The 27,997-nt window shown below is 36.8% G+C and overlaps 1 protein-coding gene and 1 pseudogene across 6 annotated transcripts in view; both read right to left on the bottom strand.

Moving 5' to 3' along the window:
* The window catches only part of PALLD (palladin, cytoskeletal associated protein), a 372,024-nt gene extending 347,053 nt beyond the window's left edge, over nt 1-24,971 (bottom strand). For 2 of the 6 annotated variants that reach the window (XM_019731447.3, XM_019731449.3), the window contains exons 1-2: nt 24,820-24,970; nt 8,432-9,400 (exon numbers count right to left, since the gene is read on the bottom strand). In XM_019731447.3, coding sequence (XP_019587006.2) covers nt 8,432-9,324 — 893 coding nt within the window. In that variant the 5' untranslated portion in view covers nt 9,325-9,400; nt 24,820-24,970. Of the gene's footprint in view, nt 1-8,431; nt 9,401-10,595; nt 10,715-24,819 lie in introns of all 6 variants that reach the window. The other 4 variants (XM_074338296.2, XM_019731450.3, XM_019731448.3 and 1 more) reach the window with 4 other exon arrangements.
* On the bottom strand, nt 14,749-15,132 carry LOC109447241 (iron-sulfur cluster assembly 1 homolog, mitochondrial pseudogene; annotated as a pseudogene).
* Nucleotides 24,972-27,997: the final 3,026 nt, after the last annotated feature.

Raw genomic sequence — 27,997 nt, 5'->3', positions numbered from 1 at the left:
TCTCTAAAGTTCAACTCATTAAACAGTAACTCAGGGACAATATTTCCTGTGTTCAGTAATATTGAGTTATCCCATTTCACTCACTGGTCTACAGAAGCGGATTCAATATCCTCATTAATGATGGTCTTTTGTCAGTTAAAGTATTGCAGAAGTATAGCTAATTTTTCAAATGAGAATTACACTTGAATAGATATTGGATGGAAACAGGTTGAAAAAGAATAGGAAAGATAGTACAGAGGACAAAACAGCATGAGATGTCATTTCCCTTTATTAATTCAGAAATCACCTGTGTGGAGGAATCAGAGATAAGGCTGTAGCTCCAATTCATTGAAAATAAAGGTATCACTCTTCTGCTTAATATCTTTTGATTTCTAGTTCAATGGCAATTTAATGTTCCAGGGAACATTTACTGTCCTCTGTAAAATATGAAAGACTTAGTTTTTTTTTAAATCCAATGCAAATGTGCAGGGGAAAAAAAAGATTTTTAAATGAGTTAAAAGAAATGATAAAAGAATGAAAAAAATAGGAAATTATACAATTAGATGATGCCATTTCCTTTGGATTCTGCCACATTTTGCTTCCTCCTACCACTCAAATATAGTGACGGAGGGGAGGCAATTGTGTTGGTGAAATGGTGATATACAACTCTTGTTAATTTTCAGACTTTTGCTAGTTCTAGAAAGGTAAGAAACGTGTGTGTCTAAATGCAGATACGTTTTCTTAACAATGAGAGACTCATATACAAATTTTTGCACCCTCGACAGCTAATAAACTGGGGAGACCACACCATAAAAGATCTTTGGCACACTACTGAAAATATGTATAATAGGTAAGGGGGGTAGGGAGTGGGGGGTGGGAGATGAGGGTAAGGGGGATTGAATATATGGTGATGGAAGGAGAACTGACTCTGGGTGATGAACACACAATGGGATTTATAGATGATGTAATACAGAATTGTACACCTGAAATCTATGTAATTTTACTAACAATTGTCACCTCAATAAATTTAATAATAATAAAAAAATAATAGTCTATTAAGGTCATCATGAATTCAAAAGAAGAATATTTTGAAAAATTCTAAAATATAACTAAAACAACACAGAAAATTAATTAACTTATAATTCATGAGAGCAAATGGCTAAGAGCCAACCTACCCAATTTACATTTTTAAAAACCAAGACTTTTTCTGGATGGTGTTTAAGGATTATACCATGTCATTTATTAGAAATAATGCTGTGGAACATACTAAATACATAATTAGGTTACTAGAGTAAAGTAAAAAGTCAATATTTTTCAATAAATATAAGAATAGCAATTTCAACCTGTGTGTCTATGCACCATCTTAAGATACAAAATGTTGCAAACACAGTTGAAGTCTTCCGTGTACCCCTTACCAATCATGTTCTTCTCTATCTCTATGGCTACTGCTATATGAAATTTAGTATTTGTCATTCCTGTGTATTTTTCTATACAATACTCTTACTCTATGCCTAACCCTGAAATAGTCCTGTTTTGCAATTTTAACTTCATATGGATAAATTTATTTATGCAATCAATATTCATGTTTGTTTTTTTGCAACTTTTTTCTTGGATTGTTATTACGTTTGTGAGTTTCAGGCATCCCAATTCATGAAGATCTAGTTCATTTCTTGAATGAATATATAGCACAATTTGTTCATTTTATTTTTCTTTCTAGCTTTATTGAGATATAATTGACTTGCAATGTTGTAAATGTAAGGTGTACAATGTGATGATTTGATACATGTATATATTGTGAAATGATTACCACAATAATCATTTATTAACATGATTAGTTAACATCCATCACCTCATATAATTATAAGTGTGTGTGTGGTGAGAACACTTAAGATCTACTCTCTTAGCAATTTTTAAGAACATAATGCAGTATTATTAACTATAGTTGTTACCATGCTGTACATTAGATCTCCAGAACTTACTAATTTTATAACTGGAAGTTTGTACCCTTTGACCAGCTTCTCCTTATTTCCTCCATTCCCCATCCCCCCGCAGCCACCATTCTACTCTTTTGCTTATGAGTTTGGCTTTTTAAAGATTCCACATATAAATGAGATCATACAGTATTTGTCCTTCTCTGTCTGGCTTATTTCACTAAGGATAATGCCCTGAACATCCACCTATGTTGTCGCATGGCAGGATTTCCTTCTTTTATACGACTGAATATTATTCCACTGTGTGTGTGCGTGTGTGTGTGTGTACACATTTTCTCTATCTGTATGTCACCTTTTCTTTATTTATGCATCTGACAATAAACACTTAGGTTGTTTCACAATGGATATTATAAAAAAGACAAGAGGTAACAAGTGCTAGCAAGAATGTGGAAAAAAGGGATCCCTTGTGCACTGTGCTCTGTTGGTGCAAATGTAAATTGATACAACCACTGTGTTAAACAGTTTGGAGGTTCCTAAAAATATTAAAAATAGAACTACCATATAACCCAGCAATCCCACATCTGGGTATGTATCCAAAAGAAATGAAATCACTATCTCAAAGAGAATCAGGAATCAGAATATTTTTCATATTTTTTCATATTTTTTTCATCTTTTCATTTTCTTTTTGATGAACATTTAGGTTCTTTCCAGTTTCTTTGAAACAATGCTATGCACAGTCTTATACATGTATCCTTGTACACATGAGCTAAAATTGCTTTTAGGTATGTACCTAGACATCGAATTTATTCATTCATTTATTCAATATATATTGAGCACCTAATATATGCCAGGCCCTATTTTAGGCCCAGGGGACACACAGGAAGGATCAGATGGAAGTCCCTATCCTCAAGGGTTTTGTATTCTACTGAGGGAGAGAGACAATTAAAAAAAAAAAATTAAACAAGTGAAATGTAGACTGTATCGATAAGTTCCATGGAGAAAAACAAAATAAGAGAGTGGAGTACCAAGTACAGTGGGCAGGACCTGTTCCTTTGCAGTGTTGGAAGGCCATACTCTGAAGGTGACATGTGAGGAGACATATAAAGGAGATGAAGGAGCCAATCCTACATATATCTGGAGGAAGAGCATTCCAAGTAGAGGGAACAGCAAGTGTGCAGGCCCTGAGGCTGGAACATGCCTGGCACGCCACCACTGTGGCTGGAGTGGACAAAGCAGGGGTGAGTAGGAGGGGATGAAGTCAGGGAGATGGGGCCTTATTCCTCTTTATAAGGACTATAGATTTTACTCTGAGTGAGATGAGAAGGCCGTGGATAGCTCTGCATTGTGTTGTGATCACAATTTCATTTAAAAAAATTATGCCATGTGCTGCATAGAGTGTGGTGAACAAGGATGGAAACCAGGTGACAGATTAGGAAGGGATGTAAATATCTCAGAGAAAGATGATGGTGGCCGGGACCAAAGCCTCATGAGTGGAGGTGGTATGAGATGGTCAGATTCTGGATATATTAAAGCTCGAGCCACCTGGATTTACTGGATGGATTGGATGATGTTATTTGCTAGGAAAAGAGGAGTCGATAATAACGCCAAGATTTTTTTCCTTGTACAGCTGGAAGGAGGATTGTCATTTGTTCACATGGAGAAGATTCAGAAAGAGAAGGTTTTGGGAGCAGAGGAGAATCAGAAGTTCAGTTTTAGATCAGAAATCAGTTTTAGATACATTAAATGTGACATAACTTTTAGATATCCAAGTACAGATGTCAAGTAGAAAATTGGGTTTAAATAAAAGTTTAGGATATATACATCTTTAACTTTATTGTATATCACAAATTGTTCCCAAAATTGTTTGCACCTATTTACATTTCATGTTAAAGAAATAACACTTGTGAATTTTTCATATTGATAACCTGATAGTACTATCTGGTGTCTCATTATTGACAATATTCTTTAACAAAAACAATACTCCTAAGCCACCTGACTTTTCACTTTACAAGCACTGCATATTCATAACCTACTGGCTGTTGCCACATTTTCCTGAGCCAAAGTGGTCCATAAATGGGATACACCATATACCATTAGTAAGAAAAGTGATCGGTGGCTTGTTTTTACATCTATTTTCTTTTAATTCATACATTAATTGAAACTTTCCAAGGCTAATAATGATGACCTAATAGACATCTTATGGTTAGATATGAGTAATTGTACTTAGAATATTAAACATGCTTGGACTATTACTGGATTTCATTTTTACTGAAATAAATAGGTGTTTAAAACTGTTTTGTTTTTCTTATGAGGCCGTTCATATTTCCCTTACAATATAATTTGAATATGAGGATCGTTCGGACTACTGTTCATGAATTGGGAATTGTTTGTTTTGTTTGTACTTATTTGATGGAGAATAGTGCCTTCCCACCCCCATTAAAATTTTTTTTTTAGGGTTTGTGTTAACTGTTTTTACAGTATTAACTTTACTAGGGGACAGAGAGAGAGAGAGAGAGAGAGAGAGAGAGAGAGAGAGAGAGAGAGAGAGAAGGAGGGACAAAGGGAGGGAGGGAGGGAGGGAGGGAGGGAAGGAGAGAATAACTATAAATGGCTATGTTTTTTTAAATATAGAAAAATGTTGTGGAAATTATAAGGATGCCATTATCTTTAAAGATATTTGGAATATAAATTGCCATCCTAGAAGATTTTTAAATATGTCAATTCTACTGATCTCCACTTCCGGAGCTTGTTAGTAAGCCTTGCACAATTAGCAAAATAGCAGTGACTGTGGCTAAATTTTCTCTTGAATCACTGTAATGCATGATCAGGAATCAGAAAACCTGAGTTATTTTTCAGTCTCCATGACTAATTATTTTGTTTCTAGGCAAATAATTTCATAGTTTTCTATCTTAGTTTCCTTATATTTAAACACTTTAGAACACGATTGCCATAATAAAGTATTTTTAAAAGTATAAAATGAAAAATATAGGACTTATTTTTATAATACTAGGGTAATTTTGAACTAATATCCTTCATGATTTTTTTTGGCAACTCACAAAAGTTGAGAACGGAGAGAACGGGGAAAGGGATATGTCTTTATATAGTTGTGAAGGAGTGCGTGAGAATATGGAACAACAGATCATAATCAGAAAAAATATGAATTCTGACTTGATGTTATTTAATGTAATAATTCAAACTGTAAGATAATTTGCATATAATTAAAGTAGTATCTAAATTGTATATAATTTCAATTATTACACACAAGCTTTTCTTCCATCAGTTTTCTCTGTTTCGTTGAGTTTTTGTTGGAACTATGCAAGAGTCGAGGAGGAAAATAGAATTTCTTAAGTTCTATTTGTGGTTATAACTGGTATTTGTGCCAGTTGTACTGATGGGAGGGTGAAGTGATTGTATATAAAGTAGAAATGTCTTGGAATGACTGGCCTGGCTTTGATCCCACTGTTTCCATCAATCCTTCCTTTCACTGGGCCTACTTTATCTCTAAGTTTCACTATGTCCAGGTTCCCAGACCAAATGGTTTCTACTTAGGCCAAACTTAAGAAGCTCCAGGCCAGCAGCTCAGTAGCCCAGCCATGTCAGTCTAGCAATTTGTTTCCCTATTCTGGACCCAGCACAAGTTTAGTGACTGAAGTTCTGCCTCATTTAATCATGTCTGAGTCTCTATTCCTGCTCTGCCCTTTTGTCCTTTTGGAGCTTTGCCTTTTTCTTAACTAAACGGCTTTGACTTTTTCCTGACTAAACTCTTGAAGGGTAGCATTTTTTTCCCTGTTATCCAGTCCCTGGATCTGGAATCCTGATACCTGTTGCCATATTTTCCTGTGGTGCATTCATTTTAAATAACCCTGGATGTTACCATTGTACACTGTGTCACACCTCACTCACCTCCCATATAGTTGCCAACTTTTCAACACTGGGTGCCCCTATGCTTACCAGCCAGTGTCTATTGGGCCTTTGCTTGTTGCTTGTTACAGGTTCACTTCCCATGAGTTCTGTCACCTGCTTCTGGGACCTTAGGAGGTGGCCTACCACATAATAGGTCTGTCTAATCACTAAGTTCTGAGTCCTCTGGACTGACTCAGTATGAGTCAGGCTCTTAAATGCCCCAGTGCAGGAAACTCTTTATTAAAGGTTTTCTTCCTTGTGAAAAATTTCCTTCAAAGAAAATGTTCTCTTTAGGCTGTCATAAGTCTCATGTAGAAAAGGAGTTCAAGGAATGTTCTTAGTCATTGGATGCACTTAAAAGTGCACGGTGGAGAGAACCGGAATCTTTAGAACAGAAATTAAGAAACTCCAATGCACATTTCCTTTGCCCCTCAAAAACAAAACAAATCAAAACAAAACAAAACAAAAACCCTCAAAAGAATACAAAAATGACTAGCTAACTTTAAACAACAGAGCATTCTCAACAAATGCCTAACTACTATAGAAGGGCGTAACTTGAATGACTAATGAACGAACATTGGTCATGAACATTGGTAGACTGGGAAATGACAAGAGAATACTAGTTAATAATTGTGTAGCTGCTAACTAAATTAATGCCTCTCTCCTCCTATAAGAAGAAAAGAGGCAGAAGCATGAATTTGATGGCCCTCCAAATGACCAAAAGGTTAAGTGAACACTGGTATACCATAGTACTTGTGGTCTGCTCACCTGAATTAATCCTTTGATGTTAAGTGGATTGATATTTGTTATTTTTGAAAGGTATGGTATGCTTACTTGCCATGGTAATACATTTGGGAGGGGACTATTTTGGAGGTAAATGTAAGTGGAGCCTTATGTATTTATTATAGTTCGAAAACCTGTGGAACTGTTTGAGAGACATGTAAATGTATTTCTAATGAAGAATGATTTGTTTCTGAGATTAGTGGGTTTTCAAAAAGTTAAATGGATTCCAAAAGAAATATTCAGTTCCATCTCTAGCATAGGCAAAACTGAAAGAAAGAGAAATTCTTCACTGGAAAGGTATATATGCAGAATTTAGGATGACATATTTAATTAAATGAACACATTAAGAAGTTTTCTACTGCCCCCTGCTGTCAGTTTCTAAAAAAAAATGTTGTAACATTATTGTGAAAGCTGACTTGGGTGAATTAGTTGAACAAATTGGTTAGAAAAAAAATTCACTGCATCTAATTACACCACTGATGCTAATACTTGCTCCACGTTTGTGAGCAATGACTTGTCAAACTGATAAACGAACTCTAACAAAGTGTGTATTAGTGGACGTAGGGTGAGAGGTAAAGTTTTTGATTTGTGAAATGCTATATCAATAAAAAGTACCAGTGCTTTTTAACTAATGGTGTCTACCATTGCTCCAAATTTTTATAATTTTGAATTTTCTTTTTAATATTTACATAATTTAGGCAAAACACTCTTGATTAATAAAAGCAAAACTTTCAAAATAAATGAACGGTTTATTTTTGTATAGTTGAATCCTAATTTGAAATGTTATTTTCATTTGGTATATGAAATCAAGAAACAAATAATAAAAATCATATGTGATACTAATGCAGGAGTCACTAGGTGCTAGATACTATTTTATGTTTGTCACATATTGTTTCATTTACTCATCATAAAATTGAATGAGGTAGGTATTGTTATGATTGTTATGATGAAGAAATTGGGTCACAAAGTGACTTGCCTAGGTGTCACAGTTGGGAAAAGGTAGAGCCACGATTGGAAACCCTACTGTCTGATGCCAGGCTCACTCCTCTTAACCTTCTGCACAGAAAGTATAAACTCTGCAATTAAGGAGGAGGAATCTCTAGAAATAGTAATGGACATGGTAGTGCAAGTGTTTACTGACTCCAATTAACTACACACTCACCTGATTTTTAATAGTTTTTGCTGTACGCATGCTCTAGTGGCCGGAGACTGCATGAAGAACAGAACTGTGGCACTCTGGGTTTGGTTTCTCTTTCTTTGTTAGACCAGTTCTTCCCTCCTTGGTTGCATCACACCAAAGACGTGTGGGTGGGATTACCTTACGTGACCGTGCACCGATTTGGCCCACGCCTCAGACCAGAGTATATATTGGGCGGCTATTCTTGTGGTTGGCATCTTCCCACCTGTGGCCTTTCATCTCTGTGCTGCCAGACAACTTATAGTTTTAGCCACACTTTCAGCCATCTCCAGCGACTCACATTCAAATTACACACACAATTTTCACAGTACTTTGAATAAATCAGATGCACATTTTAAGTTTCCCTGGCTGTTATTGATGTTGGAATCCGATAGGACAGCCTGTTTGTGCTCCTTTATGCCTGTCCAGTCCTTTGCCTTCCCACTCAGTCAGTATCATGTGGTTCATTACAACAGATACATCCCACCAGGGACAACTAGTATTTACAATTCTGGGAGGCTTTGGCCTTGCAGGGATTTGAGAACGCTACCTCAGTCTCCAAAGGGCTAACTATATAGGAAATCTCTTCTCTCCCCACATTAAAGCAAAACCAACACTCAACAGAAATCATTTGATATTCATGATAAAAAATTCTTACCTGACTCGAGGAGTTGGGTTGCCAGTGACTCTACACTCCAAATAAACTCTGCTTCCTTCTGCCACTTCTTGGCTCCTCAGCTTCTGGATGAATCGAGGGGCTGATGGGAAGTGGAGTGCATTCTGGGGCTGTGGGCGAGAGATGCTATTGCATGGCAGTGCCTCATCCCGGTCTGCTCCGTAGCAATGCCTGGCCTCAGGTAACTTGACCTCGGCTTCTATCTCCTGTTGGTCTCCGGTGGGGCTCTGGCTGGCTGAGGCACTCATCAGGGCAGAGGGCTGATTTTTAGGAGACAGGTACCCACTGTCTGGTGAGGAAGACTCCCCATTTGGGCTTCTGTTTCTTGGCTTTGCTGCTTCTCTAAATATGGATGTCAGCTCCTCGATGAAATTAGCTGCCTTGTCGCACAGCTGGCTCTGGGAGTCAGCCTTACCTTGATATGCTGGTTTGGACTTGACGGTTGTGTTGGGAGTTTTTGTACCACGTTTTTCAGCCTTTCGGAGGCTCTGGATATAGCTGGGTCTGGCAAGCAGGGGTGAGATGGCAGGTTTCCTCTTTGAACCAGGTGAGGAGATACTCTCAGTTTGTTCTCCTGGCCTGTTATCTGGAGGTCTTCCCGAGGAAGTTGGCTCACACAATTTGGTCTCCTTTCGGGAAGGATTTTCACAGAGGCTTACAGGAGAGTTGTTGAAAATCTGTGAAATCTCCTTTTCTGAGTCAAAATCTTCTGTCTCAGAGTTGGCTATAGCTCTCCGGGCCAGGTCAAGGCTCTTGTTTATCTCTTCCTGGCTGAGAAAAGCAGATAGTTCAGGGAAGAAGTCAGCATTCTTGCTGTCTTCCTGCATGTCTGACAGGGAATCATAGAAGGAATCATGGGAGGAAGTCTCTGACATATTTGAATAGTCTTCATACACTCTGTCTGCTTTCAACGGGAAGGCCAGAGGCACTGGAAATCAGTTTACTTCTGTTCTGAAAGACAACATAGAAAGAATTGCCATTAGTAGTAATTTGTGTGTGTGTGTGTATTATCATAATACTACTAATTTATAAGTCAGGAGAAACATTACAGTGAACAATATATACAGTGACCCTTGAACAACACAGATTTGAACTGAAGGTTTTTTTCAATACTACAGCCGGCCCTACCAATCCTTGGGTTTCGCATCTGCCTATTGAACAAACCATGGTAGAAAACCATTTTTGCATTCCCAACTGCAGATTCCCAATTGCTAATTTGCAATCGTAGATTGAAAATACTGTTTTCCATCCGTGTTTGGTTGAATCCCCAGATGCAAAGGTCCACCTGTAGTTATGTTGTGGTGGAATCAAAAATTATGTGTGGATTTTTGACTTCAAATGGGGAAGAGGGGTTGGCTCCCATAACACTTGCGTTTTTCAAGGGTCAACTGTACTTTTAAAAAAATCAGTTTTCTCTGTTCCGTATGTTGAAAGAAACATTAAGAATACTTGTATTTATCATTAATCATCTTAATTTAATATTTGCCCTGTAAGTGAATATTAAGTATCTCACTAACCAGCACTGGATAATTTAAGATGGTTATCTCAGTAGGCACTATGAGTGCAGCAGGGTATTCTGCACTTCTCAGAGTCTCTTTCCTTTCTGCCCCCATTACACACCTCATAAAAGCTCTAATTTCATTAATTATGAGATTAGTAGCTCTTTATTAAATCTGACCCTGCTTATAAAAATAACCACAAAATATATTTTGATTCCAATCTTCATTTGTTTTCAATAAAATATTTGAAAACTTATTGTCTCATCCTTTTTTTGTGTCCAGTCATGTGCATTCATATTCAGTCATTTAATAGTTAACTCAACACATAGTTAATAATCACTTATAAAGTGCTAGAGGTACAGTCATGCTATAGACCAGGAATTGACAAACTTTTCCATAAAAGGCCAGGTAGTAAATATTTTTGACTTTGTGGGCTGTTTGGTCTCTGGTGTAATTACTCCAATTTGCCACTGGAACATAAAACCTGCCACAGAAATGCATAAATAAATAAGTATGGCTGTGTGACAATAGCATTTATTTATGGACACTGATATTTGAATTTTATATGTCAAAATATTACTCTTTTTTATTTTTATTTTTTACAATGGTTTAAAAATGTAAAACAAAAACAAAAAACACACTCTTACTTTGCAGGCCATACAAAAACAGGCAGTGGGATGACTTTGGCACAGAGACGGAAGTTTGCTGACCCTTGATCCAGACTGATGACATAATCCTTAATGTTCAAGGAGTTAAAAGTCATGTGCTGTAGTAAAGAGGGTGGAGTGCAGAAGACATTAAACAAATAATATACACATAATATAAAATTTGGATAAGGTGTCAAAGGAAAGTGCAAAGAGCTTGGTTGCTATGAGAGCCTTATCTAACCTTCAAGGACATGTGAGAGAACTATGTGCTTGACATTTATATAGGGAAATTACCAGCGTTAAATTAAAAAGTGTTTCATTATCTGGTAAATAATTGGGCAGCAATTTAAATTCCAGTGCATTTTGAAGTAAATATTGCGAGGCAATGACTCTCCTGTTACTCTAAGTGCGCTTTTTATTTTCTTCTATATGTCGTTCATAGACTGATAAAAGGAAGGTCTAGAAAACCTCCTAAGTGAACTTTGCCTTAAGATTGAGTCGGGAAGTCAACAAAGGAAATTGCTGAATGTAAGTAAGCTCAACTTTCTAAGTTGGGTCAGGAGTAAACTTGGTGAGACATTTATTCTCTGGAAGGTAAATATGCCTCATGAGGATAGAATTGAGTTGCTTTTCTAGAAGCAGGTTCCCATCTCGGGATTCTGGTTAGTGATGAGATTTTGTTTTATTAAGTGAAACGTTATTTTCTCTCATATGACCCAAAAGAGCCAGCTTGCATTTTTTTGACCCCTGGAAGTCTCTAGTCTGAAAAAGCATTATGTAGAGGGGTTCCAGAAATCTGCTTCAAGGATCTGCTACCACAAAGGACGCAGTGATTCATAGAAGCTGCTAACTCGACAGAAGATTTGTAATCAGAGATCCTAAGGCTCATCATGAACCTCTGGATCAAGAGTCAGCAAATTTCAGTCCTTGTGACAAAGCTGTCCCACTGCCTATTTTTGTATGGCCTACAAACTAAGAATTTTTCTTTTTTTTTTTATGTTTCTTTAGTTGAATGTTATGCTTGTGTCTTAGATGTCCTTTTAGAAAGATTACTCACTTTGTTGAGCCTGAATTATGAGATTCTCCACATTCTAGTCCTTTTCTACCTACTAAACTATATTTCCCACTGTTCTCCAAGTAAAGCTTACAAATCCGTTAGCATGGTCTCATCAGTGTTCCCTTCTTCATCAACCCAAACATTACTCTGATTCTTTTGTCCTGTCTGTGCTCCAGGATGGAACCATTCCGATCCCTTAATAATTCTATAAATACAGCCCATAAATGGAGAAAAGTTGCATTCGGTGTATTTTGAATATGTTTAGTTCTAATTCACTTTTTGTATTGAACTCAGTGCTGAGAGAGATTGGAGAACATTTTGTCAACCACACCTGGAGAAGGCTAAGCTGAAAATCCGTGTAGATGTTGGAAACCAAACCTTTGATTCTTGAAATGACTAAGTTTTGAAACAGACTCTGGAATAGATGTACTGCATAGAAGAGAATTCCCCATTCAAAGTGTATTTATAGAATATGACATGCGAAGCAGCGTGCTAGGCACTAAAATATGATTTTGAATAAGACAAGGGTTCTACCCTCATTGAATTTAATAGTCTAGAAAGGATACAAATAAGTAATAAGCATGTATAATTTAGTGTGTCAAGTGCTATAATGAGAGAAGAATAAAGTGCTATGTTAGCATCTAGAAGGGACAACAGGTTAGGCTCAGGTAGTTTTATGGCAGAGATGAAGCCTAAAGGCTGATATGTGAAGGATGAGGAAGAGTCAGGTAGGTAAAGAGGATATTGGCAACAATGTAGACCAGGGGTGTCCAAACTTTTTTCAACGTTTTTCACCAAGGGCCATATGCGGTAAAATACACAAACAGCCGGGCCACTCACTCGAGGTGAAGTACGTATTGCCTCACCTGGTTTATTTAAGTAAACTAAATATATTTTTGGAATTTGCTGCGGACCAATTAACAATGGACCATGGGCCGCAGTTGGCCCGCGGGCTGCAGTTTGGACACCCCTGATGTAGACAGTCACACGCTGCTGAACAACAGGAATACGTTCTGAGACATGTACTGGGCGATTTTGTTGTCGTGAGCACATCATGGAATGCACTGACAGAAACCTAGTTGCTAGAGTCTGCTCATGTCCATGTATGTGCTGTGCTTTTATATAGCACAGTGGCTTTTTGGACACCAGTAGCACCACTAACACATGAGTAACTATAGTATAAGCCCTGACAGTTGGTTTTTCTTTTTGTAATCCAAGTGCCTGAATCAAAGTTTGATTGCCGAGGTGTCTACTTCAAAGAGGCATCCTTTACAAAGAGGCATCTGCTTCAACAAGGGTTATCTGAAATAAACACATTACCAGCCACAAGACTAATAAAGAGCCAGGGACCTTCCCCCACTGAGGCTCCTTTGTTTTAGATGTTGGCTGACATGTGGGCTGCTTCTATTTTTCTCTTCCTTGTGCTTTAAATTCTTTCTTTCTTTCTTTCTCTCTCTCTCTCTTCTCTCTCTCTCTCTCTCTCTCTCTCTCTCTCTCTCTCTCTCTCTCTCTCTTCATGATCACAAAGAAGCCACATTTTTTGACAACTTAGTCTCTACACACATTCAGTTTTGCACAGATTATAAGTGGTTTGGCAACTATATTAATAACACCTGATCAGCATAAAGCTACTGCTCTAGGTTTTGGTGCATTTTGTGTCAGGTATTTTAGTAAGCATGACAAACATCAAGGAACTCATCTGCTTCATAAAAATCACCTTTCAAAAAAAAGCGTATATGTCCTCTCACAAAACACTTAATATGTCAAAGCCAGGAAAATCAGTAATTAAATGACAAAAGGAACACTATTAAAGAAAAGTTGGTGACAAAAATATTAAGTTAAAGTATTAAGTTTAAAATTTTTAGCAACTGGACTTTGGATCCAAAAAGCATATACAGATTGGGAATTTTAGGAAAAGCCCCGTATGTTCTGCTTCACAATTACTACTACTTTCCAAAGTGGTATTTCTGGGTTGCTACAATGTCTTCTCTACTAGTATAAGCCATTATTTCACAGTTCCAAAGAAACATCATGGTAAGTCATATAAATGGGTTTTAAAACAAGATTCTTTCTCACTCAAAATAAAATAAAAATATGATCTCCATCAAATTACACAGAAATCTTATTGAAATGTCAACCAGATATAGAAGCCAGACCTACAATTTACCTTTACTGCCTGCCTCAGAGCCCCAGGCTGGCGTGTCACCTGCACAGAGGGGGAGACATGAGTAGCCCCCACTCTTCAGTGTAGGGGTGGACACAAGGCCTTCGACTTCGCCAGGGTTTCGCTTCCTCAGGTATAGAATTGAGGGGGTGGCTAAATAAGTGGCTTGTAAGAGGCCTTTCAAATAAAAGGATCTAAGTCAGCTTGAGACTCCACCTTGAGCAGACGTTTAGGGTGGCAAAAGAAGTGGATGGAAAATGGTGGGTTAAGAATTCTTACCTTTTGATGCCATCATTCAAAACCACTCTGCATAGCAGTTCAAGGAAATCTTTGTTTGACACTTTCATCTAATGGCTGGTGCTAATAAAGGATAAGCAAATGAGGTGTCTGACGATGACGTTTTGGATAAAAATGTAGAAAAGCATACTAAGTTTGGTTAGAAAAACAATGCACCACCACGTCACATCAGCCGTCAGGACTTTCTGCCTTTGAATTTTAAGAACCATCAATGTGGTCTGGAGATACACACTGAAGCCATTCAACAGAGATCCACAGAGAGCAGCACACCTACTAAGAATGTGTTTGCCGAAATCCTCTCAGGCAGGCAGCTTCCATGAAACTTGTTCTAACAGAAAGGATGTAAGATAATTTAGTGCAGGCTAGGACTTCTTTGGTTTTTTTCTTTACAGTTCAGAAAAATAAACCAAAGAGAATGAAGGCTTCTCATTTTCTGTCCCCTGAAAAGAATGCAAATATCACTTCTTCTGGAATATAACACACTGGCTTCATTTTCAAAACGCATCGCTTTATTTTCCTTATACAGCAGCCATGCGTTAAAAACCTTAAGCACGTGACAGTTACATGGTTTCATCAGTAAGCCCAGGGCTTCCACAGGCTTTCCTGGCAGTTTCAGTCAGAGTAGTCCTGAGGGGTCAAATAGTAAAGCTTTCTCCACAGCCACACATTCCTTTGATGTTTGGATTACTGGACACAAACTCACTGGATAATTTGTCTTTAACACAGTCTATTTCTGTTAAAAGTGTTATCTGTGCTTTCTTTCCGATGGATACTCTGACTCCATCTTGAACAACTTCTTCACCAGAATCTGCTTTTGTCTTTGCATATTCTAGAGTATAAGAAAGGCCATTACAACCTCTGGTTCAGTCGCCAACTTTCACACCTACATGTTCAAGCTTATCTTTAAGAAGTTTTATCTTGTTTACTGCTGAAGGTGTCAGGGTGAAGGTGGCCCAGATGGGTGGCCGCTTCCTCTTGTTCACAGCCAGGACAGTCGCCGGAAATAACGAAGGCGACATCCTCATTATCCAGGGGCCTGGGTGCCTCCAGCCAGAGTTCAGTCACCTCAGCCTCTCTCCCTGGACACGGTGGACACATTGATGCCACGAGCACTGGCACAGGACATCCTTTAAATTCTTGTTTATGTTTTAAACTCACCGATAAAGAGGGAGCCCTCAAAACTCTAGACGCCTGTCAGTAATGCCTTATGCCACAGCACTCTGACTTTACGACAGCTACGTCATCACTAGGTGATAGGAATTTTTCAGCTCTGTTATAAACTTATGGGACCACCGTGGCATATGCTGTCTGTCCTTCATTTAAATACTATTATGTGGTGCTTGTACAAATTCTTGGGTACCTGAGGTAGTATGACAAACTCAAGTAACTCAGAGAGGGTCAGTTAAACAGAAATCTATCTGGAGATGGGGAAGATAGCCAGAGAGAAGGTTAGAAAACAGGAGTGGGCTGAGAGAGCTCCTGAAGTCATGTGAAGAGCTTGAGTTTTATCTTACGGGCAGTTGGGAGACAAAAGAAGACTGTCAAGTAAGTATGTGAGAAACACACCAGAGTTTCAATTTAGAAATATGACTGATTGCAGCCTGGGTTTAGGACAGAGTCAGGGGAAGATGAAGCAAGATGAAAGAAAGAAGCCAGTGAGAGGACCTTTGTAGTATTCTAGAGGTTGTGTGTATTTATCATTGTTTTATTTTTGGTTGCCCATTATCTGAACCTCCTTCTTAGTTTTGAGTAATTCCTCTTGTTATGAGCCTCAGAACTGTGTTTCCTTGTGATAATGTGATGTGAAATCTCCAAATATTTGCTTTCCCAGTGCTTTGGAGCCTGGGCACAAGTCTTGGCATATAGCCTAGACTTGCAATTAGATGCATCCATCTTGGACTTTGAAGCACGTCCATGGCAAAACCATTCTGATCGCTAGACACTGATAGTGGCTTTAGAGGCAGCAGCGTGGAATGTTCTGTGGTGGTTGTGCAGAGGGATATCCAGGGTTGGAGATGGAAGCTGTGTTGTAGACTGTTCAACTGTGGCAGCAGGGATACCGCACATGAGCCTTTTTCTGGCACAGTTCTGACTGTTGACTTATCTCCAGCATAGACTCTGGGCTTCATTCTGTGAGTTGCCACTACTCTTATCAGTAAAGCAATTTGTGCTCAAGTTGAACAAAGAATATTTCTGTTACTTGCTACTAAGAAACCCAATCGATAGTAGATAAAAAGAGATGATAGAGATGTGAACAAGTGAATTGAGATGCAAAACAGTGGACTGAACCAATAGAAGATAGAAATGACAGAAATTGACGATTGATTAAATGAAGACATCATGCAGAGGCAGGATCATAGACTTAGTAATCACACAGTGGGATTGACGGCGCCTTTAACTCACATGACACAACTAGGGAAATAAGTTTTGAGGGGGAAAAAAAGAGTTTCATTTTGATTTGCACTTTTTGCATCTGAGGGGACTCTGGGACTTCTGGTGCTGATGTCTAAAAGGCAATTTGAGATAGTAGTCCAGAGCCCGGAGAAAGAAAAGCAGAGCTGGATCGGGAATTATTAGCCCATGGGTGGCAACATAAACTGTGGGAGTGGATAAGGTCATCAAGAAACAAAGAGAGAAAAGAAAGATTCCTTTAGGGAGTTGGAGGGAAACCAGGAGAGTGGGTGTCATAAAAGCAGGGTAAGAAATGTCCCATGAAAGAGGGGGTACACTTTTGACTCAACAACTGGAAATGCAGCATAATGGGCAACAGCAATTTCAGTGTATGTGACAGAGATGTAAATCAGATTCCAGACACGTTGAGAAATTACGAAGAAAAGGAAGTGTAGATTCCAAGTACAGTTGACTCTGGAGAAGTTTATAGAAAGGAGGAGAGGGAGTGTAGCTGGACAAAAGGATGGAATCTAGTGAGGTTTTTTATTTATTAGGATGGGACACAGGAACACGTTTTGATGCCAATGGAATTAGTCAGTGGAGAAGAAGCAGAAGATCCATGTTAGAAAGTGGGGATTATATATACACCAGGTCTCCCAGGATGTGAGGTGAAATGGGTTATTATACTTTAAATAGCTTCAGGTTGGAAGGGGACAGTTCTTCCATTGTCAAAAGAAAGAAGTAATAAAGTGTGTGTGTGTGTGTGTGTGTGTGTGTGTAGGAGAGAGAAAAAATGAGAATCTGGATAAACTTCCTACTGAAAGGAGAGCTCTTGTCTTGCGACTTCTGCACATTTGGAATTTTGTGAAGACAGGAGTAGATTTCAAATAGCTGTTGTAGAGAGGGAGAAATTTCCTTAAGAAGGATTTATGGGCAAAGGTAAGGGCTTAGTTGAAGTGAGAGGTGATGTATGTATGGTGTCATTCATCTGTGTGATGGCACAATTCTCTCCACCAGAGCTCAGCTGTCCAGATGAAGATGTGGAGTTACACGATCCAGGTTTTGACACACAGGTAAGATGGAAGGGAAATGGGCAAGGTTGTTGAGAATATTGGCAAGACAGAAATGGATTCTAAATCTACACTGGATTGGAGTTCATGGGTAGGAGTTTGAACATAAAAAGATTAAGGAACTAAAGACCCAGGGAAAACAAAAGAATAGTATAAGGATGAGTAGAGATCTGGAAGGATGCATTAAGATAGTGACGTGGCTGAATGGATCATTTTAGAGGCAGAGCTTTTTGACTGCTGATTTCATTTACAGTGTGGCCGTGTGACTATCTTTGATTGTTTTTGTAGAATACTGTCAGAGTTTAGCTGCAACAGAGACAATATGATTGACAAAGCCTAAAATATTTATCCAGATTTTTACCGAAAACGTTTGCCAACCCCTGCTATAGGACATCAGCTTCCTAATGAACTCATACAACACACATAAGCACTAATACTGATGATCATGACAAACATACTGGCTAACAATGGACAGATTACCATGAGGTAGGCATTGTACCAAGAGCCATTATGTAGATTATTCCGTTTAAAATTCTCATAACACACCCAGTTTAGAAAGAAGGAAACTAAGGCACAAAATGTAAAAGAGCCAAGAATTAAAGCCAGACAACGACACCAGAGATCCTGATCTTAACCATACACTTTACTACCATGATTTTATAGTGTCTTAAGCAATATATCAGACTAATAAAACTGCATCCACAATCAGAGTTCTGCTACTAATTTCATTATATTTAGCGCAAAGTGAACACCAAATAATAAGTTTTAAGATTTCACACAAAAATATGAGGAAGCTTAAAGCAAAGTTCTGAATGATGAAATGATTTGCAGTTCTTTTTAAGTAGGGAGTGTTTGCCGGAGACAGATTAAATCACCTGCTTATTAACTTATATTTTGGTTTTAAAGAGGCGCCATCTGACGGGATCCAGTTGTCAGGATTAGGTGTAGCTTAAAAACTGCTTGCACGGTGAAAAAATAAAATAATAGCTCTATGGCATATATGGTTTGGGTTTAATTTGCAAACCCAGTTATTGCTGCTAGAACATGCCTATCATCTAGGGAAAATGCTCATTCACTGTGGATGAACAAGGGAAATTTCCCCGGTGGCCCAAACTCACTGGACAATTATGCTTCAGAGATTTACATGTCAGTCAACACCCTAAAATGAAAAGGTCATAATCAAAAGAAATACAACTGCAAATATTTCCATTATTTCCTTGAGATTTCATGTTTTATTTTAAACAGTGCTTTTGGTAATTCTATGCTGGTGTGATAGACACAGAAATGAAATATACTTAAAAGAACTAATTATGCAGCTTGTAAAGAGGAAGTTAGGTAAATGCCAAAAACATTAAAATATTCCAGTTTAGCAAGTAGAATTGAAAGATTTTGAAATTTTGAGGAATAAACTTTTCTCCTACACCTTTAAATCTTTTCTGCCCACCCCCTCCCACCCCCCCACCCCCCGCCTCTATCCTCTTCTCTTAAGGAATTTGAATTGCCTGGAAATGCCTTTCTTGGTCTTTTTCTCCTTTGTGTCTTCTTCATCATCTCCATCATTAATAATTTAGTTTAGTTTTTACTTCCCCTGAAACCCCCATAAGCCACAACTATTTTCTAATTTCTTGGACTTCGTGTATAGTTCTAGTTCCTTCACCGTAGGAGAAATGGCTCTTATTTGGCCCTGCTCATTTTATGGTCACTCTTTCTTTTATCCACTTCCCTTTCCTGAAATGGCAAGTGGAACTCTAAATCAATTAAACAACAGTTTTATCACTGTGCACAAGGAAGCTCCAAGGAGGGTAAAGATGAGCCAGGCATAGTTTGTCTCCTTTAATTGTTTTACAATCCAGTAGAAGGGATTTAGAGGTATTATATTAGCCAAGGGTAAAAATGACGGAAACACAAAGAGGAACATGATAATTGATATAAAATAGTTTAAACAAATTGCTATAGGAGATCAAAGATGGTAGGAAGAATCATATTTACAAATTTGGTCATATCATTCCTTTGGTACTTTTTTTCCCCATTGGTACCCCTGGCTGATAAGAGAAGGTCCAAAGTATGATATACAGGTTATCTGTGTGCCTCTGGACAGTTTGCACTGATGCTCTCCAGCCTTATGCTCCATTGTCACTCTGAAACATGTTGCAGTCATGCCTAACTGGCTTACTCACCATTCCTTCAATAGTCCGTGTTCTTTCATGACTCCATGCCTTTGCACATGCTGTTCCTTTGGCCCTTCCCTTTTGTTTCTGTGTTTCAAATCCCAGTTCATCCTTGAAAACTTTACTTAATTTCACTTCTTTTTGGTGCTTTCCATGATTCCCTAAGTCAGTATAATCAGCTCCTTCTTCCAAACATGACACTTTGCATGTTATTTTATTATATTAGGTTGGTGCAAAATAATTGTGGTTTAAAATTTTTTAAATAATTGCAAAAACTGCAATTACTTTTGCACCAACCTAATAGCATTCATCTTGTTGAATTATAAATATGAGTTTAGAGAACCCTTTCTTCGTTAGACTGTGAACACCTTGAAAGCAGGACCTGCAACCAACAGTCTTTGTATGGGTAGTGCTTGGCACGGTGTCTGGATCATGGCAGGTGATGGAGAGAAATACACCTGGTATTTGATATTAAGAATTCTATGCTGCTTTAGGTTCTCTCAAATTGTATCAGGGAGGCAGCTGCAAGTGTCCTCTTGATGTTCTGAAGGCAAATTCTTCCGTGTGAAGTTTGACATTTATACATAATGCCAGACTCAATCTTTTTAAAATACTTAACTTATAGTTGACACAAAATATTATATTAATTTTAGGTATAAAATTAATTGATATGATATTTATATACCTTATAATGTATTCACCCTGGTAAGTCTAGTAACCATCTGTCACCGTACAAAGTTATTACATTATTGACTACATTCCCTGCAAACTCTTAATCCTAAGCAAACATTTGGTGAAGCAAAGGTTTGGGAGGGTCAGCAAATAATATGAAACATTACAGATTCCTTTCCACCTTGAACTTCAATAGGCAGCTGTCAGCATCTTTGCTTATCCCAAGCAAATATTGCTTTCAAATGTAAACTTTCATCGTCAACTATTTTGTTAAAACACTGTGCATACTTCATTGGTTTTTAAAGAATTCTATGCCACTTAATTTATAGATTATTTCTAATTGTAATTTTATGGCTTGCAACTTCTCCGTAAGTTAATATCATCCAAATTTTGCTGGACTCATGGTCTGCTATGAAATATAGAACATGTAAGTTTTCGTAGTTTATATTTGGATGTATATATTACCCATTCTGACATAAGCATTTTTATCCTAAACTGTCTTGGCATTACTATCCTAGTATTCAGGAAAACGTTTATTTTTGAGTTCCTGAATATGTAATATACATGAAATGTATAAAATTCACATACATGTGTGAACATATAAATAATAGAAAAGATAGACACATTTAGAAATTATGACTAACATTTGTTTTGAGAGTTGCTGACTTCAGATGGATAATGATCTGAAAACCAGATCTATGATATCCAGGGTAATCCTCTATTTTGTCCATCAAAAAATACTCTGGGACATTCCTGGATCCCTAGGAAGCAAGGCACGATAAGCTGTTGAAAGGTAAAATATTTCCCTGACTTTGGAGGAACTTGGGGAAGACAAGGCATGTGCATGAGAAATAGCAGAGTCTAATACAAAAGGAAATTCAGTTATAAACAATGAAAGCTCGCCTCCCTGAGGATTTGCCATACAGAAGCTTCTGAACTGTGAATTGCCTGCTGTCATATAGTGAACCAGTTGGTCCTCAGTATAATTGATGGGGTAGGTATAATTTTTCATTATTTCTATTACTGAAACTACAACATAAAAATGTTCAATTATTTGGCCAAAGTTGAACCATCGGAATCGTAGACATAGAGTTGCCACCTGCATTTAACCACAAAGTTTTCTTTTCCCATTAGGAATATTAAGATTATTTACCTTAAGAATTTAGATAAGGGGAGAACATTTGCAATCTGTTTATGGACTACTTTGGCAGAGATCTTGGCAAGCTACTACAGTTTTGAAAGACAAAGTGTTTGATATTGGAAAAATACTTTCGACAGGCACCAAGAATCCCACAATATGCCATATTATATGGGCCAGGCAATTTAGGGAGTCCAGACAGTAATGTTCCAATAGGCATTTAAAATGTATATATGGTTAGATAGAAATACATGAAAAAGGTTGGAAGAACATGCACCAAACAATTAATGTTTATTTCCTTTGTGGTAGGGCTTAGGTAAGGATACGGTTGAAGGGTGGGACATTTAGGAGAATCTTGTGTTCCTTATTGCACATTCTTGGAAAAAAGTTAAAATTGTGAGTGATTTTAACATTTAAATTTAGTCCTTTTATTTATTTTTTATTTTCATATTTAAGCAATAACTAAAAAAGTAATTTAAAAAAACTGTGGGTACAAAGATTCAATGCTAAAAATATTTGAAAATAAAGCCTGAACTATGAAAGCCAAAGTTGAAAAGCTTTGAAACTCTTTTTCCTCTTATTTGTGAATCACAGGCAGGCAGTCCCCAGACTAAATTTCTTCTGCTGAAGTAATTTTGTAGGCACAATATAAAGCTCCTGTTGCCCAGGGTGCCACATCAGCAAACTGAAGCTTAGATAGTTCTGTGTCCCTGGAAATGCTCTGCTTGACCAGCAACTGGATAGCAACTGGATAGACCAGCAAGTCTATCCAGTCAGCCAATCCCCAAATGCCAAGCCATCTAGGCTCTATTCGTATTTTCTGGTTCCTTCTCACCCCAAACAAGGTGGACACTGTGACCCAAGCCAATCATATATTTTCTAATTTTCTCTCCCTTGCTCTTTATTTTTAATCCAATAAAAGCTTCCTGCCTTTCACCCTATTTTGACAGTTCTCCCAAAAGAAACTGCTTCATGAAGTGTTAAAGTTGGTTTGTATCTCCTAAATTGCCTTTCTTCCTTCCTTCTCCCAACCTTTATTTATTTATTTTTTTGGGGGTGGGTAATGTTCGCTTTCATCAAGGGTGCTATAGAACAAAAGTCAAATATGAAAAAACATAAAATCTTATTTGATGCAAAAAATTGCACAACAATTTTATAATCTATATCTTAATAATACATGTGGATTTCTACTTTCTTTGTCTTGAAGTGAATTGTCATTGCAGGAAGATATGTCATATTTATTCTACAGTTAAAAATAGCCCCAAATAGTATATTAATCTCAATTTCAGGGGCACAATATAATAGTTCACTGAATGCTCATAATAGCCATATAAATTATTTTACAGAGAGTGTTTTCAGTTATCCCTGGTGTCTTCTTCGTATTATCATCTTTTTCTACCATATTGAATCAGTTGTAAATATCTAGAATTTACTTCTAAATCATCCATTTCCACTGCCATTATATTTATTCAGGACTTCATTCCTCTCATCTAAATTCCAAACACATTTACCAAATATGTTTCTATATTTTCTAATATAATTTAATAGTTACAAGTTATAGTCAGAGCTGTTTTTCTCAATCTTTGTTTTTTTTGCTGGAATTGTAACTGAGACACAACCATGAACTCTAGATGGCCTAAATTCCTGACTGGAATTCAGTTATTACAATACCCTTTGATATCCTCCACACACATATTCTTTTTTTTTTTATTAAATTTATTGGGGTGACAATTATTAGTAAAATTACATAGATTTCAGGTGTACACTTCTGTATTACATCATCTATAAATCCCATTGTATGTTCATCACCCAGAGTCAGTTCTCCTTCCATCACCATATATTTGATCCCCCTTACCTTCATCTCCCACCCCCCACCCCCGACCCCCCACCCCTCTTACCCTCTGGTAACCACTAAACTATTGTCTGTGTCTATGAGTTTCTGTTTCTCATTCACACACATATTCTTAATGAAGTGGAGGCCCTTGTTTAGCCTGGAAGTTTTCAGTTGGTATCTCTTTAAGAATGGGTCAGATTTATTTTGAAACTTGACTAATGTTTCCCCTCTACATTTTCAGAAAATGAGGTAAATAAATCTAAGTGATTGTAATTGTCCAGTGTAATCTAGATACTTATTCTGTTGTGAAGTATGCTATAGGACCACTACAATATTTAGTTTTAGCAACAAAACAGAGAAGCTCAGACAGAGAACTGAGATAGAATCCCCAGGATACAGACTCTGATCCATATCAGACACTAGAATACGAGAGGACTAATTTGTATTCTAGGAATATGTAATCATATATTTATAGAGCAATTATTGGCTTGATAAATCTCTTAAGCCTTGTCTACTGTTAGCAATAATTTGTCAAATAGACTGATTTTTAAAATCTGAATAATTGAGGTGAGCATTCGAGTCCTTTCTTTGAGGAAAAACTATTGGAAAGTACATTTATCATGTAATAAGGATTTAACTTCTGCACATACATGATTGAGTAGTATAATGTTGTCAGGCAGTGGTCTTTATATGTGGTCACTTTATTCATAATAAAAGGCAATTAGTACTTTTAGCAATTCTTAAAAAGTAATTAGAGCCTGAAATAATTTTGTGTTAACCTCATATATTGGATCCAATACAATTTCATGTGTAACTTAAAAAAACATGTTATAAAATTATTCTGTGATGTTTAAATTTGATTGGACTGTAGTTTCCCTTAGTAAACTTTGCCTTTAAAAAAAATATATATATATACATTTTATGCATACACATAATTTAAGACGTCTGCTTTTACTATCTCAACAGATTTTTTAAATCCTTCGGAAGTATAATAATAACTTAAAATGTTACTAAAACCTAAAGTATATCATTTAGGCCATCAGTATTTAGCATAAGTATGGATGAATTAACTACCTTATTTTCTGTAAAACAAAGCACATACACAATCTTGACAAAAGTTGGTTCAATAACTATATCTAATCCTTTTGAAATTGATAGCACCAATTTAGCATGCTTAAGATTATAATAGAAAATGGAGTTATCTGACAGCACAGGTAGAAATAAGGCCTGCAGATAAATCTTACATATTCTCTGTTTTTGGAAAGATGACAAAATTCCCATTACTTTTCTTCTCCAAATAAAAGAAAAATCAAGGCATCTTCTAAATAGTATAATATCTTCAGGCAAACTACTATTATGTTTTTAACTTTAAAAAAAAATTAACAAATGTTGCCTTGTTAGTTCGTTAGTATATTAAGGTACATCTTACAGACCTTTTTAATCCGTGCTTACTTTGAAGACTCCACAGAGGTGATGGATTTCAGATGAGCATTTCTTTTCTGGGGGAGCAAAGGTTGGCCTCGTCTATTCATTAAAGGCTGCTTGGTCTGTGGTCACTTTGAGGCAACTGTGGCCTCAGAATCCTATCTGTCCTCTTACTCCACTCAACTATATTTGGTAACTGAACTCATGTTTCCTCAGACTGCCACCATCAGGAATTCCAGCAGTGAACTGGGAGGCAACCCCAGGTCTGAGGGCTGGGTTCTTAGAAATTAAAGGCACTTAGTGTAGAAAGAATTTTTTTTTTAGAGCTAATAAACATGGAATTTACACATGTTTGCCTACATCCTGACCTTGTAACTGAAAATCATTACCTTTCTTTTTAACGTATTCTTTATCAATTAGAAGGAGAAAAAGTGAGACTCATAAGGAATACTCTTCTTACTATAATCTTCTGCTCAGTACATTTAACTTTTAGTCGTATGGTAGATTATCCTAAAGTAATAAATCCAGTAACTATTTAAAAATTTAACCACCAAATTGAATGGAGAGTCCACTGTTCTCTTCAAGTTGTTCATTAAAAATGATTTTATGACTATGGTCAGTATTAAAGACATAGTTTACAGTAGGATTAAATAGACATAAACATACAGGGAATGAATTTTATACACATTGCAACATTGAGTTCTTAGCCCAATGCGTAGCACATCATGAGCATCCAAAAAAATATCTGTTGAAGAAATAAATGTTGAATGAAATTGTTCAGGACAAGTATGAACCGTCTAACAATCGTAAAAAAGAAATGTTTCCAAGCCATTTTCTTACTTATTCTGTAGACGCTCACTGTAACATACCCTTAACATTACAAATTTCCGAATAACAAGTAGCAGTAACAAGAGCAGAAAGCTTTTCTGTTCCATGGTCAGGTGGCAGAGCCAAATCTAAGGGGCAGAAAATAATCACACAAAACTTCCTAGTTAAGTTCATTTGGAAATGAAATGCTGAGTCTTCCTTTGTCTGGATAATACTATTATAGTTGATCCAGTTTCTTATTTGAAGAAGTTTTTTTTGATGATGGAACACTTACGAAAGTCTGCTCTTGTACTTTACAGGCAAAACTGATCATTTAGAAATGTTGCTTCTTGGAGCTAGGTACTTTTTGGGCTGTTTCAGCCATTATGCTCATTAATACATGTTTTATTTATTTATTTTTAATTTTTATTAAATTTATGGGGGTGACATTGGTTAGCAAAATTATATAGGTTTCAAGTGTACATTTCTATAATACATCATCTACATGTGACATTGGGTGTTCACCACCCAAAGTCAATTCTCCTTCTATCATCATATATTTGACCCTCTTTATCCTCTTCTACCACTCCCCACCCCATTACCTTTTTTCAAAAAATTTTATTAGTTTCAGGTGCACAAGACAAAGCAATACTTAGATGTTTATCATTCCCCATTACGTTTTGATAACCACTAAACTGTTGTCTTTGTCTGTGAGTCTTTGTTTCTTTGTCTTGTTCTTTTGTTGCTTTCAGTTTTATATCCCACATATGAGTGAAATCATATGGTTGTCTACTTTTTCTGTCTGACTTATTTTATATAGCATGATAATCTCAAGATTTATCCATGCTGTCAGACATGGCAGTATTTCATATTTTCTTATGGCCAAATATTATTCCATTGTATATATGTACCACATCTTTTTTATGCAATCATCTACTGGATAAAGATGATTAGATAAATCATCAAATGAAGGACACTTCGGTTTCCATATCTTGGCCACTGTGAATAATGCTGCAGTGAACATAGAGATGCATATAACTTTACGGATAAATGTTTTCAGATTTTTGGGGTAGATACCCAGAAGAGGGATTGCTGGGTCATATGGTAATTCTATTCTTAATTTTTTGAGGACTCTCCATACTGTTTCCATAGTGGCTGTACCAATTTACATTCCCAACAGCAGTGTATGAGGGTTTCTTTTTCTCCACAGCCTCTCCAAAAGTTGTTATTATTTGTCTTGTTGACAATAGCCATTCTAACAGCCATGAAGTGGTATTTATCTCACTAGAGTTTTGATTTGCATTTCCCTAAGAGCTAGTGAAGTTGAGCATCTTGCCATATATCTGTTGATTGTTTGTATGTCTTCTTGGGAGAAGTGTCTGTAGAGGTCCTCTGTCCATTTTTTAATTTGATTATTTGTTTTCTGGTTGTTCAGTTGTGTGAGTTCTTTATATATTTTGGATATTAGACACTTTTCAGAGGTATTGTTTGAAATGGTCTTTTCCCATTTGGATGGTTGTCTCTTTGTTTTGTTGATGGTTTCCTTTGCTGTGCAGAAGCATTTTACTTGATATAGTCCCATTCATTTATTTTGCCTTTACTTCTCTTGCCTTTGAGGTCAAACTCATAATATTCTCACTTAAACTCAAGGTCCATAAGTTTAGTAGCTCTCCTTTCTTCTACGCAATTTATTGTTTCAGGCCTTACATTTAGGTCTGATCCATTTTGAGTTAATTTTGGTATATGGTGACAGATGGCAGTCTAATTTCATTCTTCTGCACATGGCTTTCCAATTTTCCCAGCACCATTTACTGAAGGGGCTTTCTTTTCTCCATTGGATGTGTTTGGTTTCTTTGTAGAAAATTACCTTCCCATATATATATATATATATATATATATATATATATATATATATATATATATATATGTTTATTTCTGGGTTCTCAATTCTATTCCATTGGTCTGTGTGTCTGTTTTTCTGCCAATACCTTTAAGTTTTGATTATTGTCACTTTGGAGTATAAATTGAAGTCAGAGAATGTGATACTTCTGGTCTTGCTCTTTTTTCTCAGTATCTCTTTGGCTATTTAGGAATCTTTTATGATTCCACATAATTCTGAAAAATATGTTTTAAAATTTATACTAATAGGGGAAAAAAACCCTATGGTTGATAAAACACGTGTTTTATGTCTTCTTCCTAAACAAATAAACAAAAACCCTAAGATAAGAGTAAAAAAACAAAAGTTTAGAAGTTGGGGAAGAAGACAGTAGAAGAGTGGTCTAACTAAATTAGAAAACTTAAACACCTGCAGAAGGAGAAACCAATGAGAAGTAAATGATTCTCCTTACAGTATCACAGAGGAGCTCAGGAATTGAAGGC

Source organism: Rhinolophus sinicus, chromosome 15, assembly GCF_057876585.1.
Source record: "Rhinolophus sinicus isolate RSI-liver-muscle chromosome 15, RSI-T2T, whole genome shotgun sequence".
Taxonomy (NCBI): Eukaryota; Metazoa; Chordata; class Mammalia; order Chiroptera; family Rhinolophidae; genus Rhinolophus; species Rhinolophus sinicus.
Note: the sequence above shows the minus strand (reverse complement) of the source record. Positions and strands in the feature narration are given on the sequence as shown.